At 42.2% G+C, this 20,610-nt stretch overlaps 1 protein-coding gene across 1 annotated transcript in view; it reads right to left on the bottom strand.

The window, feature by feature from the left end:
• The window catches only part of YTHDC2 (YTH domain containing 2), a 77,384-nt gene extending 69,080 nt beyond the window's left edge, over window positions 1–8,304 (bottom strand). Inside the window, exons 1-2 of the mRNA XM_011963648.1 lie at window positions 7,906–8,304; window positions 6,663–6,753 (exon numbers count right to left, since the gene is read on the bottom strand). Of these exons, the coding sequence (XP_011819038.1) occupies window positions 6,663–6,753; window positions 7,906–8,098 (284 nt within the window). The 5' untranslated portion in view covers window positions 8,099–8,304. The remainder of the gene's footprint in view (window positions 1–6,662; window positions 6,754–7,905) is intronic.
• Between the last annotated feature and the right edge of the window lie 12,306 nt (window positions 8,305–20,610).

Raw genomic sequence — 20,610 nt, 5'->3', positions numbered from 1 at the left:
GGTCAGGCTGGTCTCGAACTCCTGACCTCAGGTGATCCATCCACCTCAGCCTCCCAAAGTGCTGGGATTACTGGCATGAGCCACTGCGCCCGGCCTATTTTTCTGGTCTTAATGAACTATAAGCTAAATTGAAGATGAGATCTATCCAATATTTCTGTTCTAACTCCTCAAAGCACCTACTACATTGCTATGAACTTCATGTGAACATCAAAAAATAATTAGTTAAGCATTAACTGTGTTCAAATCCTGGCTCTGCCACTTGCTAGCTGTGTGATCTCAGGAAAATTACTTAACATCTCTAGGCTTTAATTGCCTCATGTGTTACACAGGTGCCAGGTGTTAAAACAGACTCTGCCTTATAAAACTGTTGTTAAGATCCACGGTAGACTGGATAAATAAAATGTGGTACATATACACCATGGAATACTATGCAGCCATAAAAAAGAACAAGACCATCTCCTTTGCAGGAACACAGATGGAGCTGAAGGCCATTATCCTTAGCAAACTAACCAAAAACAGAAATCCAAATACTGCATGTTCTCATTTGTAAGTGGGAACTAAATGGTGAGAACACATGGACACACAGAGGGGAACAACAGGCACTGGGGTCTACCAGAGGGTAAAGGATGGGAGGAGGGAGAGGATTAAGAAAAATAACTAATGGGTACTAGGATTAATCCTGGGTGATGAAATAATCTGTACAACAAATCCCCTTGACACATGTTTATCTATGTAACAAACCTGCCCATGTACCCCTGAACTTAAAATAAAAGTTGAAAAATAAACTATATCCACACTAGTACACAAATGAAGGCATGCTCTGACATACATCCTGCTGCATTTAATGTATAAGAAGGAACCACTGGTCCTTGTCACTCACTTCCGTGAACACAAAGTGCACTAAGGCCATGGGAGTCACCCACTTTCAGGTCAAGGTCTATCCTTTCCCCTCTGGTAAACACCAGGCCAGAGATGCATCAGCCCCAAACCAAAGGCTCTCATCCAAATATGAGAATGCTGACTCCTTCTCATTAAAAAGAAAAAAAAAAACTAACAGATTATTTTATTTTCAGTAATCCTTTTTTTCCTGGGAAACCCCAGTTTAAACGTGATCTAATTTTTTATTTTATTTAATAATATTTTATTTAGCATATTATACCTATGATCATAAGTAAGATAAGGCCATAATTTTCATTTCTAATATTTTCTTTATCTGAGTTAGGTAGCAAAGTCATACTAGTTTCATAAAAAACAGGAGGTGTCCTTCTCTTTGATTGTCCAGGAAAAACTGAAGTAAAAATAACATTATGTTTATTGTGCAGCCATAAAAAAGAATAAGTTCATGTCCTTTGCAGGGACATGGATGAAGCTGGAAACCATCATCCTCAGCTAACTAACACAGGAACAGAAAACCAAACACTGCATGTTCTCACTCATAAGTGGGAGTTGAACAATGAGAACACATGGACATGGGGGGAACATCACACACTGGGGCCTGTCAGGGGTTAGGGGGAAAGGAAAGGGAGAGCATTAGGACTACTACCTAATGCATGCAGGGCTTAAAACCTAGCTGATGGGTTGATAGGTGCAGAAAACCACCAGGGCACATGTACACCTATGTAACAAACTTGCACATTCAGCACATGTATCCCAGAACTTCAAGTAAAATAAAAGTAAAAAGAAAAGAAATTATGTTTATTGACTCTTTCATTTAAATTACCTCTGAATGGGCATTTGTGTAAATTTCTAATCTTGATTAAATTTATATAACGATTTTTTTTTTTTTTTTTTGAGACGGAGTCTCGCTCTGTCGCCCAGGCTGGAGTGCAGTGGCCCGATCTCGGCTCACTGCAAGCTCCGCCTCCCGGGTTTACGCCATTCTCCTGCCTCAGCCTCCCGAGTAGCTGGGACTACAGGCGCCCGCCATCTCGCCCGGCTAGTTTTTTTTTGTATTTTTTTTTTAGTAGGATGGTCTCGATCTCCTGACCTCGTGATCCACCCGTCTCGGCCTCCCAAAGTGCTGGGATTACAGGCTTGAGCCACCACGCCCGGCCTAAATTTATATAACGATTTTTTTAAAAAAAAAAACTGTTGTTAGAATTAAAAGATAATCCATTTAAAGTACCTAGCACAAGTACACAACAACACTTAATAAATGTTTGCTCTTGCCTCCTCAATGAATGCAGCCCTGACGATACCTTGATTTTAAGTCCACGGGACCTGTGTTGTTGGACTTCTGACCTCCAGAACTGTAAGATAATTTTAGCCACTAAAAAAAAGAGTTAACTCCTATTATTATTGAATACAGCAGGTTTTCTTTTTAGTGGATATCCAAAAATTCACTACCTGAAAACCATTTTTCTTACTTTAGCTGGGAGGAGAGAGGAAGAATGCAGTATGCAACTTTCCAAGATAGGAAGCAAGATGGGCAGTATCTAAATCTGAAAAGGGGAGTGTCCTCGTAGGTTGGAGCCTTCTGCTCAGGGTGAGTAGAGTACTTTGGTGCTCTATTTGGTACCTATTAGGCAGTGACCTTAGCAGTCACAGAATAAGAAACTCGTACTTCGAAAATCTATTTTCATATACTTCATATTTTCCCATTCTACAGATTTTTAACAAAGTTCATTTTGTAAAATCCATTTTTGTCTAACTTGGACTGAGAAAACTCGAGACACGATTTTGTTTTCGTTATAAACAAGGCCAAGACTTAGAAAAGTGAGCCTTTAGGACTAAAACACAGTGACCTCAGTGTGACTTTAAACACAACCTTTGAAGTTGAGGAAAAGAAGTAAATAATGACGTGAAATTTTTGGTATGGGAAACCTGACTAGAATTTCAAAGAAAACTTTAGGATATACTAAAAATCACAAAATGGGGCTTCTACTCCAAGAATGTTTTCACTAAAAGATGAGCAATTACAAAAAATAATCAAAACAGGGCCAAGGCACACTAGCTCAGGCCTATAATCCCAATACTTTGGGAGGCCTAGGCAGGAGATCACTTGAGCCCAGGAGTTTGAGACCAGGCTGAGCAACATAGCAAGACCCCATCTCTACAAAAAAAAATTTTTAATTAGCCAGGCATGGTGGTGCATGCCTGTGGTCCTAGCTACTCGGGAGGATAGCCTGAGCCTCGGCGTTTGAGGCTATAGTGAGCTATGATTGTGCCACTGTGCTCCAGCCTGGGCAACAGAGGAAGACTCCTAAAAAATAAAAATAAAGCCAGGAGCAGTGGCTCACGCCTGTAATCCCAGCACTTTGGGAGGCCGAGGCAGGTGAATCACAGGGTTAGGAGATCAAGACCATCCTGGCTAACATGGTAAAACCCCGTCTCTACTAAAAATACAAAAAAAGTAGCCGGGCATGGTGGTGGGTGCCTGTAGTCCCAGCTACTTGGGAAGCTGAGGTAAGAGAATGGCGTGAACCCAGGAGGCAGAGCTTGCAGTGAGCCAAGATCATGCCACTGCACTCCAGCCTGGGTGACTAAGCAAGACTCTGTCTCAAAAATAAATAAATAAATAAATAAATAAAATCAAAGCAGGTAAAAGTCAATTATTTGGAAGATGAAAAACAAAATCCATCACAAATGGCTTAATTTTGAAAGAAAGAATATCAAAAAGAAAAACCTGACCAGAAAAAAATTAAGAACTATCACAAAAAGTCTGGAATCTATCTTTAAAAACTTATATAAGAAGCCCAAATAAGAGAATGAGGCAATGAGAGACTCGAAATAGAATCCAGGCTTTCTGTCCTTTATACCAGGTGTCCTCTCAAATACGTACTAAGAAACTATAATATCAGACACATACAGACACACACACACACACACACAAGAAAACTAACTTGCCAAGTCAATAAGATTTTTTACAAAACTCCAGCTGGGCCCAGTGGCTCATGTCTGTAATCTTAGTACTTCGGGAGGCCAAGGAGGGAGGACTGCTTGAGCCCAGGAGTTCAAGACCATCCTGAGCAACATAGTGAGATGCTGTCCTCTACAAAAAACAGAAAAATTAGTTGGGTGTAGTGGCACATGCCTGTAGTCCCAGCTACTCAGGAGGCTGAGGTGAGAGGACTGATTGGGCCTGGGAGATGGAGACTGCAGTGAGAAGTGAGCCGTGATCATGCCACTGTACTACAGCCTGGGTGACAGAGCAAGACCTTGTCCCCCGCTCCCCCTACAAAAAAAAAGTCAAAGGGTGAACAGAAAATTTCATGAAATATAAGTCAGATACAAATTCTGATACAAATGAAAAGAAAAGATTTGAGAAGTAGATTCCAAGTGATTTATTTCTTTTTGTGAAAAGAAGAAAAGGCATTTGAAAATCACAAGGACCACTAAGAAAATATAGTACAAAGTTTACTCAAAGATGAAAAGGAGAGAGAAGGAGCTAGGGTATTTCATAAGAAGGTTGAAAGCATTAAGGTTATAGGTATTAGGGACTGGATAAATAGACAGCATTGCCTTGCTTCCCTTAGCATCTCTTTTCCTTTTTCTTCTTTCTCTGGCTCTTCAATGTTTCTGCATTCCCCATTTTTGTCTCCATAACTTCCTTCTTGATTCCTCCTTCCCAAGATATTTATTCATTCCAGATCAACTCTTAGACGACTATGATACTGAAGAGAAGGACAGGAAGTCTAATGGACTGCTTTTCTAAGTTAGCTGTTTAGAATGCAAGACCCATGTAACCATAGAAATGATGTAGCTACAGAATTGTACATTTATAACATGCATTTCCCAGCACAGACCCAAAACCTCTTACTTGCAACTACTAAACCCAAACAGTGCTAAAAACTGGAAACTTTTAAGTTTGCAGTAACCTCATTTGACATCAAATGTGATCATGTGATTACATTGACATGAGGTTATTAATAGTCTCAGTGTGAATATTCATAAAATTTCCAGCAAAAATATAAATGTGACTAAAGGTGATGGCCATATTTTATTAGGTAGATTATATAACATATTGAAAATATACCCAAATACCTTTCTAAAGTCTAAAAAATCTGAATCTCAAATATATTTAGCCCAAGTGTTTCAGGATAAAGTATTGTAGCTCTGAACTATATTTTTACTTTCAGGTGCAGTATTTTACCTACCTAGTGGACTATAATATGGGCACACTCAGGAATCTAACCACTGTTCCAGCACTGGCCTTAGTGATGTTCAAAATGCACATTCACCTAAACTAAATCCCGTCTCAGTAATTTATCACTGTAGTAGGCAGTCATATGCAAGACATTCCTACATGAGCTACTTTCATCTTGGGACCGTCTGAATATTTATTTATTAATATATTTATTTAATATTATCTTTTTTTTCCATGTCAGTAGTTCTCAACCTGAGCAATTTTGCTCTCCAGAGGACATTTGGCAACCTCCAGAAGCATCTTTGGTTGTCACAACGGGGGTTGGGAGTGTTAGTGCTATGTAGTAGTAATGGCTAGGGATGCTGTTAAACACCCTACAGTACACAAAACAGAATAAAGAAGTATCTGGTCCAAAATGTCAATAGCACCAACAGTGAGAAAGCTTCCTTTATATTGATCCCACCATCCTTACTGACAAAATGAAATAGCTCCACAGAATTTAGAGTTTTTCAATTTGGATGGCTCAAATGACTTTTCCCCACCGTAGCTCTGTGATCCTCCCAACAAAACAAAACAAAACAAAACAACTTCCTCGTGTACCACTTTTTAGAATTATTTCTAATCATCAGATTTTTGACTTGGTAGGAAAGAAAACAATGAACATACGTTCTAAAGCTTACTATTACAGTGCAGTAACAGTAAAAGAAATAAGTTCCATAAATAATTGTACTTATTATCTTTTGTACATCCATTTTTCAAATGAGATTTCATTTCTATCAAAAAATAAAAATATTTTTCTCAAGCAATCAACTTCAACTTTTAAACTATTTTTTTCTTACATCTTAAAATTTACCTTTGAAAGAGTTCAGAGTATGCCACCCAAATATATGTCACTCTGCCATAAAGATTATTTTGAGCTGAAGGCAATTGAGAAGAAGCAGACCTAGAAGAACTCTGACCTCCCCTGCTTTACCAGAAAGGGCAGGACTATTCTTAATAAGAGAAACCACTCTAGACTCTTAACCCAGAGACAGCACCAGAGGAATCTACATAACCAACCTTGCTAAAACAACACATACCTTCCATTAGTTTCCCCATATATACCTTCCCACAATTTACTGCTCTTACAAGTTCAAAGTCCTTTTCCTTTGTCTTGTCATTTTTTAAATAAATTCATTGTTCTTTATTAAGATGCCACATAAGCCCCATGTTTGAGTTACTATCGAGTTTTCCCCTATGTATGCATGATGCATGTCTTAATAAGCTTATGTTTTTCTCTTGTTAATATGTTTTTTATCAGTCTAATTTGCAGGGTCCCAGCCAAGGAACCTAAGCTGGGTAGAGTAAAAAGCATTTTCCTAGGGAAACAGAAAACGAAACAAAAAAGGCGGGGAGAGGTAGATAGAAGGAAGAGGAAAGAGGTGAATTTGGAACAGACCTGAATCATTTTATCTACACAGGATACAATTAAGAATGTGAAGTTAAAACAGTAATAACTACTTAAACATACTCAGAAACATTCTCCCTTTTTTGAGCAAATAATCTTTTTTTAAAAAAATAAAAGCTACCAGCTTACCCTTTACTTTTAGAGACCAAACCAAGAGACTGACTGAGTCGATGAATAAAGGCTCTTTCAGTACTGGTCAAAGAAGAAGGAAATTCCATCTCTACATGGGAAAAAAAACAAAAGTAGTACAATTTGTAGATAGGCAATTTTCTCTCAAGTAATACACACAGATATAAAATATGAAAAACATAGACAAATTTATTATACTTTGAGGTTAACTTACTTTATATTTCATATTCTGAGTTAATAAAATATATTTTATTAATAACTACTGAACGTCTACCAGAATTCTGATATTAATAAAAAGTCATCTATGTATTAAACCTAAATGTGACAAAGGCCTCTGATATTTACCAATAAACGACTCCTCTTACTTGTGCTGGAATTTTGAGTTGGTCTAATGACTGACATATTTAACATGGTCCCTACTTGTTTAGTTAACAAAATGTTTCTTTTCTTCAATGATGAGATATGCTCAAACATTATGAATTCTCAACATGAAACTCCATTGTCTTTGCTTTCGAAACTGTATAGAATTCATATTTCACTATTTCAGAGGGATTTGTTATATTCCGCCGAGGCTTTCTCTTTTTTTAATGTGAATTCAGACTCTCTCTGTCCAGAACATTCCCCATTTTTGAGTATGAAGAGTCCAGAGTAAGAGGTCCCCTAATGAAGCCAGCAGGTCCGAATGAGCTCTCAACATACTGCACAGGTCAGCACAGGTCAGTTGCTGGTTCTGCACCACGGGACCCAAGACAAGCGGCTTTCTAACCTCAGGGGGTGTGGAGGGCGCTTCGTGTGCCAACAAGCTTAGGCGGGCAGCGTGATTGCTTCGGGGTTCCAACGCATTACCGGCGCACGCTCTTACACGTTTGCTTTCTTTCTGCTCTTCTACATCTGTAGCCTAAACGTGCCACATTAAGGTGACGCTCCCTTAAAAAATGTTTCTTAAGGGTTCGGGCTACCCAGTGTCTGAAACACGGTGGCTTAACCGCCCAAGGAGAAGCCACTTGCAGCCAGCGGGCCCAGCGCCCACAACCCCACTCCTCCGCGAGCACCTCGCCCTCCACCGCGGGGCTGACAGCGCGTTCCACAGCCAGGTGCCGCCGCTGAGGCCCGCCCGGACGGTGGCCCGCGTCTGCCCTCCCTCTTCCGAGGCAACCCCATCGCTCGGTGGGCCCGGGTTTGGGGGGGCGCTGGGGTGAGGGGGTGTCCTGACGGCCAGCAGGGTCCCTGTCGGGAACCTCACCTCTCTGCTCCCCGTATCGGAAGCGCTCCAGCGCGATACTGACTGCGATCTTCACCTCCTCATCAATGCGAATGTCCTTCAGCCCCTTGGCCCGCCCGCCGCCCCCAGGGCCACACGGCGAGGGGCCCCCGCCTCCGCCTCCGCCACCGCCAGGCGCCGGCTGCCGCGGGGAGACGCTGCTCGGCCTGGACATTGCCCTGAAGAGATGGTCTCGCTGCACGGGAGCGGCCAGGCCTGCTGGGTGACAGCCAATGACAGGGACCGTGGGACTCCGGGGCCACTACCGGGCGGCTCCGCGGACGGCCTGCGTCGGGCTGAAGTCACCAGAAAGCCCTCAGCCACCACCACAGCAGAACGGAAGCCTGGCCGTTGCTATCACGGCGAGGCGGGGAGCGCGGGCGTAATGACGTCACCAGGGCCGACGCCCGTGACCTCAGCGCGGCCGCCGCCGCGCGCCTAAGGGAGGCTCCGCAGAGCCGTGGTGCGGTCCCTTCCCGCGCTCCTCGTCTTCTTATTCGCTCCCTGGCTATCTCGTGTAGTCCTTCATTAATTCCTGCAGTAACATGTATGGGCTCCTCCCGTGGACGCGGCACTATGCCACGCCTTCGATATACATTGGAGAAGGTTCCTACCTTCATGGAATTTATATTACAGTGGGAGGAGGGTTGCCAGGTTTAGCAACTAAAAATACAGAATGCCCGGCCCGGCGCGGTGGCTCAAGCCTGTAATCCCAGCACTTTGGGAGGCCGAGACGGGCGGATCACGAGGTCAGGAGATCGAGACCATCCTGGCTAACACGGTGAAACCCCGTCTCTACTAAAAAATACAAAAAACTAGCCGGGCGGGGTGGCGGCGCCTGTAGTCCCAGCTACTCGGGAGGCTGAGGCAGGAGAATGGCGGGAACCCGGGAGGCGGAGCTTGCAGTGAGCTGAGATCCGGCCACTGCACTGCAGCCCGGGCGGGCGACAGAGCGAGACTCCGTCTCAACAACAACAACAAAAAAAAACAGAATGCCTAATTAATTTGCATTTCAGATAAACGAATACTTCTTAGTATATGTATTTCCCGTGCGATATTTGGAAAAATATCGTAAAAAATACATATACTAAAAAATGAGCGACTGTTAGGTGTCTTGCATTCTTCCCTTTTCTGAATGGGAGATTTTAATGCAAGTATGCCACCCTTGCTCTATCACGCTACACAGGGTAGCTGAGTGGGGACAGGTACGTAGTACATATTTACATAGTTCATGAGTTACCTGGCAATAAGGATACACATCTGAATCTAATAAAGAGGACTGTGTATCAACAACAGATCCGGATGCAGTGACTAGATAGAACTCCAGGTGTCTGGGGAGGATATACGTGTATTCTGTGTGTGGTAAAAAGGGGGCGGAATATTTGGTGACAAGAAGTATGAACTGTGGCTAAGAATACTAATACTCATCAAAAAATGTTTCTCCTTTTCTTCCTAGGCGTTATGATATTTCCCAACTCCCCTGCAGTTAGCTGGGGGCCACATGGCTGAGAGTTCACATGGCCATTGGAACTCTTGGTCTGTAACACCTTCCTTGAATTCTCCCTTCTCTGCCTTTCCTGGTCTTCTGGAAGTTCTTAGACAACGGTAGAACCACTAGATAGATAGCAGGTTCCCGATCCCCTGAGTGTGATAGCGTGTCCTCACCAACCCACATTGGAATATGATATGGGTAAGAAATAATCCTTAGTTGTGGTAAACTGCTGAGATTTGGGGAGTTTTTTTTGTAACAATATGGTAAATTGTTGAATTCATCAAAGGTATGGCCTTTGATGAATCACACATTCCTGTGTTCACACCCATGTATTCTTCCTTCCCATATAGACTCTGTCCTTGGTAATGTAACTTGCTTTGGTCGTTGGAACATCAGCAAATACGAGATAAGCAGGGGCTTGAAAGGTGTTTGTGCATTAAGGCTTACCCTGTTTTGAGGCTGAGAATTCTTCTTCCACAAAGTAAAGAAGCTTAGACTAGGCCACTGACACCTATGGCCCAATCATCCACCAGCACCGAGGGAGAGACAGGCAAAAAAGGGCATAATGGAAAGTCTAGTCTCAGAAAAGCTACTGGATGACTACAACGCTGTAAGCAACCCAAAGCAAGATTAGCAGAACCACCTAGCTAAACATAGTCCAAACTGTTGATCCACAGAACACATAAACAAATAAAATGAATGTTGCTTTAAGCCACTAAGTTTTAGGTTGGGTTTGTTACACAGTAGTAGATAACTGATACAAAGAGTTAGCTTATTCTGACTAATATATTTGGACAATGATAAGGCTGATCTTGGGCAGAAGTGACTAGGCTGAGAGAACTGGCTTCACCAGTTCCAGTTTGTACCCAGTTGCCTAAGAACTGGGGTCATCAACTTCTTGATATGCCTATAAATAACTTGTGGCATACGAGCATGCCACAGCACAGTGGTCTGGAAACTGCTCTCTTCACATCTATAAAATTGGCCTGGTAGAGTAATATAGTCTTAAAATATAACCAAGATGATTTTATTCTTGATGCTAGGGATATTTCCTCCTACCCTTCGCCCCCTCATCACCTCTACTTTGCCAGCCCTCCATCCCTTTCTCTCTTGTTCAGCCAGGTCATTTGGGGTTTATTGTTTGGGGGAATATTGTCTTAAGTTGGTTTCAGTTTTTCAGAACTGGAAGAAGTCACATATTAATATACCAGTAAGTTGCCTAAAAGGATCCTGAGCCCTGCTTCTATTGGGGAGAACAAAACAAAAACCCTGAATGGTGTGGGAGATCCTGGAACAGTATGGCCTGTGCTGCTGTCCCAAGGGAAGCCCGGAGAGGCAGTCCAGGAAAGAAGGGTGGTGTGGTGTGCCTAGGCAGGTGAGGTTCAGTGTAGTATAGAGCAGCAGAGGGTTCCTGGTGCCAAGAGGTGTCCAGAATTGGCAGAGAGATATGCCAGACCTGAAGGAATCGCACAGTTGAGAATAAGCAATAAATGACTTAACAGTGACCTATGTTGTTTGATCACCAAGGATCAGAAACTCTTTCCCACACTTACTAATGCCTTGATACTCCGTAAGTCCCCCAGAACTTAGAAGCAAGCCTAGAGAAGAGTGGCGTCCCCTGAATTAACTGAGGTTAATTACAGAGAAACTAAGTTATTTCACATCTAAATCTATGGAATAAAATTTGTACTTAATTGTAAAACTACTTCCAGTGTTATCATTTTATACACATATCAAAATGTATATATCGAAAAAATGGTATTTTCCTATATCCCATATATATATCTACCTATCTATGTAGTAATCAGCTTAAATGTATATTAATATGGTTAGCCACAAGGTGACACTAGAAAGCTATCTTTTGCTTATGGTTTTAGGTCTTGACTTACTGATTTTCATAAATGGCTTCTATGAAGTATTGTAATAACAGTAGTAATCCCTTCCAGGGACAATTTCATTTTAATAAGGGAGGTGGCAGCAATGAGGTTAATAGGAGGCAATGTTCATATTTTAAAATCATAAAAATAAGACTCTCTGGAAGAGGCTATCAACTAGTTTGTATTCTTTCTCTTCTTACCCACTCTCATGTGATAGGATATCCCAATCATTACCAAAAGTATCAAACACTAATTTATTCAGCATCCATAAATAAGAAATATAAATAGACATAGTCTGTTAGATCTTGGAGCTTAAAATTTAAATGACTATTTTTACAGAATGTGCCTTAAAAACATCTAGAACATCCTTAACCATCTCCCAAACACTAAATGCTCAGTCCAAAATTGTGAACACAGTAAGTCAGCAAATACATTGTGTAACTCACTAAGCAATTGCTATCTCATGTTGGGGATGACTGAGAAGAGGAAAACCATCTCTTCCAGGAAGTCTTGCTTGTTTGTTTTATAAGGGAGATACAATTTTAAAGCATTGCGTAGGAAAATAGGAAGAAAAGGTTTGGAAAAGCTCACAGGGTCACAGGGAAGAACTTTTTTTTTTTTTTTTTGAGATGGAGTCTCCCTCTGTCGCCCAGGCTGGAATGCAGTGGTGCCATCTCGGCTCACTGCAAGCTCCGCCTCTCAGGTTCATGCTATTCTCCTGCCTCAGCCTCGGGAGTAGCTGGTACTACAGGCATGAGCCACCACGCCCGGCTAATTTTTTTTTTTTTTTTTAGTAGAGACGGGGTTTCACCATGTTAGCCAGGATGGTCTTGATCTCCTGATCTCGTGATCCACCAGCCTCGGCCTCCCAATCTGCTGGGATTACAGGCATGAGCCACCGTGCCCAACCCATGGGAAAGAATTTTCTAAGCAAAGGAGCAGTATGTAAGAGAAAGTACCATGTCACAATCTTGAAAGCCCCTCATTGGGAGTATGGAAAGGCAGGTTGAAGGGACCAAAGAAGAAAGCAGTGACACTAAATGATCAATGTAGATCTAGTCTATGGTCAGATACCAGAGGAAATTTACCTACTGGGAAGACAGGAGGGATGTAAATTTGTCCGTTGGCATATGTCCTTATGGAATTTTAAGGAAACCATGCTCTTGGGATTTATCAAGAGTAGGATTTTAAAAATCAAGTATAGAAATGATGACACTTTAAATAATGTAACTGTAGTAATAAAAAGAATCAGGTGAGAATTTATTAGAGGACGCTGCCGAGCTGGGAGAATGAAGACCCCTAAGTTTCTCCTTCAGGAGACTTTTAAGAACTCAGAGATGAAGAGGGAGAGTATATTCATGGAGCTGTGTCCTGGAGCCCTCTGAAGAGAAGAGAATGTCAAAAACCCACTGAAAACAAAATGGTTATTGCTAAATATTTAATGTTTCTGTTTTATTAAAGGATTCAGTTTTTAAAGCATAGGCAAAGTTTACCCATGCAGATAGCTGAAGAGGAATTCACTACATTTTTCCATTGCTTGACAGTGTATTTATATCCCACAAAATCAAGATTTTATTTTCCCCAGGGCACACTTAGTATTTGATAAATATAGTACTTTATTTCTTACTGATATTTTTCTTCAAAATCTTCACAAACAAAATCCTGGTAATTACTGAATTGGGTGATGGTTATACCGGTCTTCTTCATACTATTCTTTTCACTTTGGGACATGTTTGAAAATGTTGACTTTTTAAAAAAAATCGTTAAGAGTCTTTCTAGCCCCAAAATGTATCAAGTTAGTAAACCTACTTAAGCATTTGGGATAGGTTAAAAAGAAGTATTCTTTCAGGACATGTAACTACCTGGTTTGATTGGATCATCCAAAGGTAGTCAACTCCAGCAACAGTAACAAAGAAAACCCAGCCTAGCATTTGGTCAGGGAGGAACACTATTTAGGAATACTCCCTTGGCAGATGTTTGAGGGACATTTCTTTCATGTTTAATTTGACTCACAACTAACACTGAAAAGGAAAAGGACCACACGATTAAAAGAAGATTATTTTAGTCACCTCAGGCTGCCATGACAAAATACCATACACTGGGTGGCTTAAACAACATAAATTTATTTTCAGCAGTTCTGAGGGCTGATAAGTCCAAGATCAAGGTCTGGGAAAGTTCAGTTTCTATAGAGAGCCCTTTTCCTGGCTTGCAGATGGCTGCCCACTTGCTGTGTGCTTACAGGGTCTTTTCTTGGTGCTTGCACTGAGATAGCTTGCTCTCTCCTGTCTCCTTTAAAAGGGCACCAATCCTGTCTTGAGTGTCCCACACTCATAACCTTATCTAACACTAATTACCTCCGCATCCTCACGTACCTTCACATTGGAGGTTAGAGCTTTAATACATGAATTAGGGAGGTGGGGACACAAACATTCATAACAGAGATGTCAGGGACTTCAGAGTTATGTGCTAAGATGCATGTGGACACCACCTGACTCAAGTCTCTCTAATCTATTCCCCAAACTTGATCCCATCATCTTCCTTTTCCTGTAATGACTGGTCCATCACACAGGGTAATGGGGCCCCAAGAGGTGCACTGGAGTCACACTGATACCTCCACACTCTTCTTCAGCCCCTTCCTCTCCTCTGGCCCATAAGACCTATCTAACAGACTGTTCCCACAAAGTTTTCAATCAATACTAAGGACTGAACAGTCTTCCAGGGACATTTCTACTTTAACAAGGGAGTCTTAAAGAGGAACCTCCAAAATGCAAAGAAATAAATCTCTTGTAATGTAATTTCTGGAAACGCTATAGCTAGTGAGGAGTTTACCAATGGGATCCCATCTCATTATGCCCTGAATCACTGCATGGGAAGTGGCCACTACTCTCTGTTTGTGAGACTAATCCTTGTCAAGAAATAGGTAGTACATGAGCAGAGGAGAGTTTTGACTTATTGGGATTTCTCCAAAGTAATGAGCAAGTAAAATTTTAACTATGGCAAATAAATCATAGAATTTTAGAAATAAAAGGAACCTTTGGAATTCAACTGAATCATTTTACAAATGAGGAAATGAAAGTATAGCTTGGCTGGGTTTATTGCCCAATATTGTGTAGTTACATGAGGATCCAAGACTAGAATACTTTTTATGACACCATTTCACATCATCACTCCAGTTCTGCCCCATATCATTAGATATCAAGATCAGCTTCTGGCAGCACAGCCTCAGTGGAGACCAGTTAGCAAAGAGGTGGTCAAGCAAGCCACTTCCTCACCAGCAACCCTTTAATTTATGAGCCTTAGGCAATCACTTTTGCACATTTCATGTTGTGTTGGGTCTCAAAAATTGTTTTGTGGCTTCCTTTTCAAGTAAATCACACATACTGAATTGCCAACTGTTACTACCCTACCTTTTGTATTCATAATTCACAAATGCAGGCAACCTGTAGGTAGGTTCAGTCTTATTGTCTCCATAACTATCAACACACAATGGAAAAAACAAGCACCAGTCTCTTACCTTCACAGACTCTTGAGAAGGTCCCTGACATTAGAGAGATTTATGGGGTCAATGGACAAATGCTAGATTTAATAAATACTTCAGATACAAAGTCACTGTATCTATCTCTTGGATCCCTTCTGATTGCCCAGGGTGGAGATCATGGTTCTTGCAACTTCAGGACTTGGCTGCTGAGAGGAGCCAAGAATGTGGAAACAGTGTAGCTTACTTCCATGCTGGTCTGAGGTTTATGGGGAAAAAAGGTAATATCAGCCCATGGTTGGATTAATAACAAGGAAGAGCATTAAAGCTATTTTGAGACTTTTTTTCAAGTTTGCACTTTGGAAAATTTCAAATCTCAAATGAAGAGAATAATGGCTGGGTGCAGTGGCTCACACCTGTAATCCCAGCACTTTAGGAGGCTGAGGTGGGTGGATCATCTGAGGTCAGGAGTTCAAGACCAGCCTGGACAACATGGTGAAACCCTGTCTCTACTAAAAATACAAAAATTAGTCGGGCGTGGTGGTTCATGCCTGTAATCCCAGCTACTCACAAGGCTGAGGCAGGAGAATCACTTGGACTCAAGAGGCAGAGGTTACAGTGAGCCGAGATCGTGCCACTACACTCCAGCCTGGGTAGCAAAGCTAGACTCCATCTCAAAAAAACAAAAAAAAGAAGAAGAATGAACCTCCATGTACCCTTCATGCAGCCTCAACGGTCTGCCATCCTTGACCCAGGTATACCTCCACACGCTTCCCAGCCTTACTCAATTATTATCATTTTAAAGTAAAATGTATATACATTGAAATGCACAATTGTTAGCTATACTATTTAGGACTGGACACCCTGTGTAGCCCACACTCCTATTGTCTCCTTTTGGGCATACTTAAAATATGTAAGTCAGTAGAAAAGGAAATAACGTACTTACAACTTTTCAGCTGTTCTCATTTTCAAATCATGGGGCATTCTTGAGGGTGCTCCTCACTTGAGAAATTCTTCCTTTGTGCCTCCCGTCATCCCATCTCAACACCGGAAAATCAATCCACATTTGTCTCTGACATTTGTTTCTGACACTGTTTGCTTCTGCACATTGGCTCCAGTTGTCTGCCTGACTTCTTAGATTTGAGAATCCAAATGAGATTTCCAATAATTTATTCACTGGCTCCACCCATCTAAGATAAAAAACCCTGCTCCAATCCCCTCCCAGAACTCAGTAGCCTAACTCACTCTTGACTGGTTTGCCTGGTAGAGGAGATAAATGAAGCAGGTTAGCCTCTTGGTCCACCAGGGGAACATGCTGGAAATAAGAAAGAGAATGGGAGCTACAGAAATAAAATGTATTCCTTCCTAATCACCCCAAGTATACTAAATAGAAGGTGAATAAAATAAAGAGAAATAAGGCCAATGCCTCGAGTCATTCCTGATCAAAAGTAAGGAAAGAAAAATAAAGCTTTTGAGCTAAGAGTGTCAGGGTTATTGTTCTTGCTATAAGTATTTCCCCCTAGAGCAGTGCATATTAGACAGATACACAACCAGATATACACTGTTTTTATTGTGTCCAGAAAAAAATACACGCGTAAATGAAAACGTTTTATGAAACAATATGTGACACTGCAAGTCCTCCCCCCTTATCTGTGAGGGATACATTCCAAGAGCCCCAGTGGATGCCTAAGACTGAGGATAGTATTGAACCCATATACATTTTGCTTTTTCTGTACATACATATGATAAAGTTTAATTTATAAATCAGACACAGTAAAAGATTAAAAACAATAGTAATAAAATAAAACAGTGATAACAATATACTCCTCATAATTTCATGGATAGAAGATTCATTTTTACTGTAGATCTTTGCAACTTCAGCATATGATCTTTTTTCATTCCCTAAATAGAGAACTTTTTCACTTAAATGAAGCACTTTAAGTTCACCTTTTCACTTAAATGAAGCACTTTCCCACTTCACTTTGGCATATCCAAATTGCCAGCATCCCTCCTCTTGCACTTTGGGGCCATCACTAAATAAAATAAGGGTTACTTGAATGCAAGCACTGTGATACCACAACATTCGATCTGATAACCTGGACGGCTAAGTGAGTAATTCATGGTTAGTGTATACAATGCGGATACACTGACAAAGGGAGGATTCACTTTGCAGGCAGGACAGGGCAGGGTAGTGCAAGATTTCATCACCAGAACTGTGCACAATTTAAAAATTATGAATTGTTTATTTCTGTAATTTTTCATTTAAGATTTCTGGACCATGATTGACCATGGAAAGTGAAACTGCAGATAAGGGAGGACTATTGTACTAAGTTAAATACATGCAGATATTTTATATTTCTCTAGTTCATGGGTTTTTTTTCCTCTAGTTCATATTTTTAAAGCTTGGCCACCACCTACTAAAATGATTTTGCAGCCCACTGATGGGTTGCAAACTGCAGTCTGAAAACCACTGCCCTAAGGATTTGGTGTAAGATGTTGGAAAGGAGCTCTTTTCTCTGGAGTTCTTGGCCTCACCATTTCCTTCATTAGAAATTAGTTTGATTCTTCACAAAGTATGGTTGCTCCGTTTAAATCCAAGATACCTATGTTCACTACAAGAGATGATATTTACCTAGGGATTGTGTAAAGTCAACCAACATATAACACCTGACAGGCATAAGACTCCTCTTTATAGCCAGCCCCACCTACTAGAGCTAGGGTAGAGGTGGCTGGAAAGCCTGTCATCGTGTGAGGTACCGAGAGTGTGATGACGATGCATATCCCTGCACACACTCAGCCTGCCTCACATAGTCCCTATTGTGTTTGCCACATCCTTTAGTTCCAAGAAGAAATGCAAGCACATTAAAAATAAGAGGTGCTGTATATACAAAGAAAATACCAGGCCCCCTCTCCAGAGATTTGAATCTAAACACTGTATGGCTAACTTCCTGTATCTGAACCCAGAATGAGAAATAGGAAACATTTTAAAAGGAGGAACTGATGTTATCTGATATCCAGCAATAAATGTCTTAAAAACTATCATGATGTACAGCCTGATCCAGTTTTATAATACGAAAAGTATAATGGCTATGTTTCACTGGGCTCTTCCCAGGGGTCCAATGTGCTTTGCATTATTTCCTGGAATTTAGTAATACCTCTATGTAATAAGTGATACTATTACCCCCATTTTACAAGTGGAAGAGGGAAACAATGAGTATCATTTGGGGCCCTAAGACCTAGAGCAGTGATGGAGATTGTTATTTTTCCCAAAAAACTTCCTCTTCTAAGAGTGCCCCTGAGGCCAGGAGCAGTGGCTCACACCTGTAATCTCAGCACATTGAGAGGCTGAGGTGGAAGGATCACTTGAGCCCAGAGGTTCGAGACCAGCCTGGGCAACATAGCAAGACCCTGTCTCTATTTAAAAAGAAAAGAAAAAAATGAAAATAAAAGAGTGCCCCAGAAAGAGAAGCCCACTGGAATCACAGAGGAGCAGCTTCCCACACGTGTACAAAGAAGTGGATTCAAACAGCTCAAGATGAACTGTGATGAACATTAAGGTGCACCACCGAGTTCTCCCTTTAAGAATGGACTTCTTGGGGTAAGTAGAGCATGATGGCTGATTAGAAGCCTTTAGCAATTGTCCCCTCTACAGAAACATCAAATTGAACAACTACCTACACACAAAAAAGTAACTTCACAAGAACCAAAAATCAGACAAGTAATCCAGTAACTGATTTTAACATCAAATTAAGGAAATAGGCACTGTACGAGGGTAGGAAAGACAGTCTTGAATCCCCTATACCACCCCTCTCTCATCCCATGGCAGCAGCTATTTGGTGTGGAGAGAGAATCTGTGTATTTGGAGAAGGGAGAGTGCAGTGATAGTGGGACTTTCTTTTGGAACTCAGTGCTGCCCTGTCACGGCGGAAACATGGGGCAGAACTCAGCTGGCACACTGGGAGGGAGTATTTAGATCAGCCCTAGCTAGGGGAGAATTACCTCTTCCAGCAGTTGGAACCTGAGTTCCAGCTAGCCCCATCACTGCAAGCTACAGCTCTGGGGCCCTAAATAAATTTGAAAGGGAATGTAAGCCACAAGGGTTGCAATTCTTGGGCAGATCTTGGTGCTGTCCTGGGCTCAGAGCCAGTGGACTTGGGGTATACATGACCTAGTGAGACAGTTGGGATGACCAAGGGAGTGCTTGCCTCACCCCTCCCCAGTCCCAGGAGGCACAGCTCGCAGCTTCAGGAGAGACTCTTTCCTTCTTCTTGAGGAGAGGAGAGGGAACAATAAAGAAGACCTTGTCTTGCAACCTCAACGCCAGCTCAGCCACAGTAGGGTAGAGCACCAGGCAGAGTTGTGAGGCCCCTTAGCTCCCGGATGACATTTCTAGATATACCCTGGGCCAGAAGGGAAACTGCTTCCTTGAAGGGAAGATACCAGTCCTGGCAGGATTCAACACCTGCTGACTAAATCAGCAGTAGTAGCCAGGTTGTACTTGCCATGGGCCTTAGGTAAGACTCAGAACCATGCTGGCTTCAGGTGTGACCCAGCACCTTCCCCCTGTGGTAGCTATGGGAGAGACTCCTTTTGTCTGAGGAAAGGAAAAGGAATAGTATGAAGACCTTGTCATATAGCTTGGGTACCAGCTCAGCCATAGTGGCAAAGAGCAGGCAGATACCCAGGGTCCCTGATTCCAGGTCTTGACTCTTGAACAGCATTTTTTGGATGTGTCCTGGGCCAGAGGGAAGCCGTTTCCCTGAAGGGAGAGACCTAGGCCTGGCAGCATTTATCACAAGCTAACTCAAGAGCCTTTGGGGCGTGAATGAAAACTTGTGGTAGCCAGGCAGTACTCCTTATGGGCCTGGGTGGTGGTGGCCATAGGGAGAGACTCCTCTGCTTGAGGAAAGGGGAGGGAAGAGTAGGAAGGACTTTGTCTTATGACCTGGGTGCCAGCTCAGCTACAGTAGAATAGAGCATCAGGTAGATTCCTACGGTTCCTGGTTCCAGGCCCTGGTTCACAGATGGCATCTCTGGACCCACCTGGGGCTGAGTGGCACTTGCTACACTGAAGGGAAGGACACAAGCCTGACTGTATTTGTGACCTACTGACTGTAGAGTCCTTGGGCCTTGAGTGAATATGGGTGGTAGCCAGGCAATGGTCCCTGCGGGCCTTGGGTGAGACCCTGTGCTGCGGGTCTGACCAAGTGTAGTCCCAGTGGTTGTGGCTGCAGTGGTGCTTGTGTCACCTCTCCCTCAGCTCCAGACAGCTCAGCACAGAGACAGACTCTATTTGTTTGGGGGAAATTAAGGGAAGAAAACAAGAATCTTTGCCTGGTAATCCAAGAATTCTCCTGGATCTTACCCAAGACCACGAAGGCAGTCCTCCATGAGTCTGCAAGAGTCACAGTGCTGCTGAGAATTGGGGTGCATCCTAATGCAAATATAGCTGCAGTGACCAACGACTTAGATAACAACACCAAAATCCTTTTGAATACTTGGAAAGCCTTCCCAAGAACAGGTATAAACCAGCCCAGACTCTGAAGACTACAATAAATACCTAACTCTTTGATTCTCAGAAACTGATGAACAACCACAAGCATCATGACCATGCAGGAAAACATAACCTCATGAAATTAACTAAATAAGGCACCAAGGACCAGTCCCAGAGAGACAGGGATATGTGACCTTTCAAAAAGAGAATTCAAATTAGCTGTTTTGAGGAAGCTCAACAAAATTCAAGGTAACACAGAGAAGGAATTCAGAATCTTATCACGTAAGTTAAAAAAGAGATTAGCCGGGTGCGGTGGCTCAAGCCTGTAATCCCAGCACTTTGGGAGGCC

This window comes from Colobus angolensis, unplaced genomic scaffold (assembly GCF_000951035.1).
Source record: "Colobus angolensis palliatus isolate OR3802 unplaced genomic scaffold, Cang.pa_1.0 Scaffold62, whole genome shotgun sequence".
In the NCBI taxonomy this organism is placed as follows: domain Eukaryota; kingdom Metazoa; phylum Chordata; class Mammalia; order Primates; family Cercopithecidae; genus Colobus; species Colobus angolensis.
The sequence above is the reverse complement of the archived record's forward strand: the minus strand, read 5'-3'. Positions and strand labels throughout refer to the sequence as shown.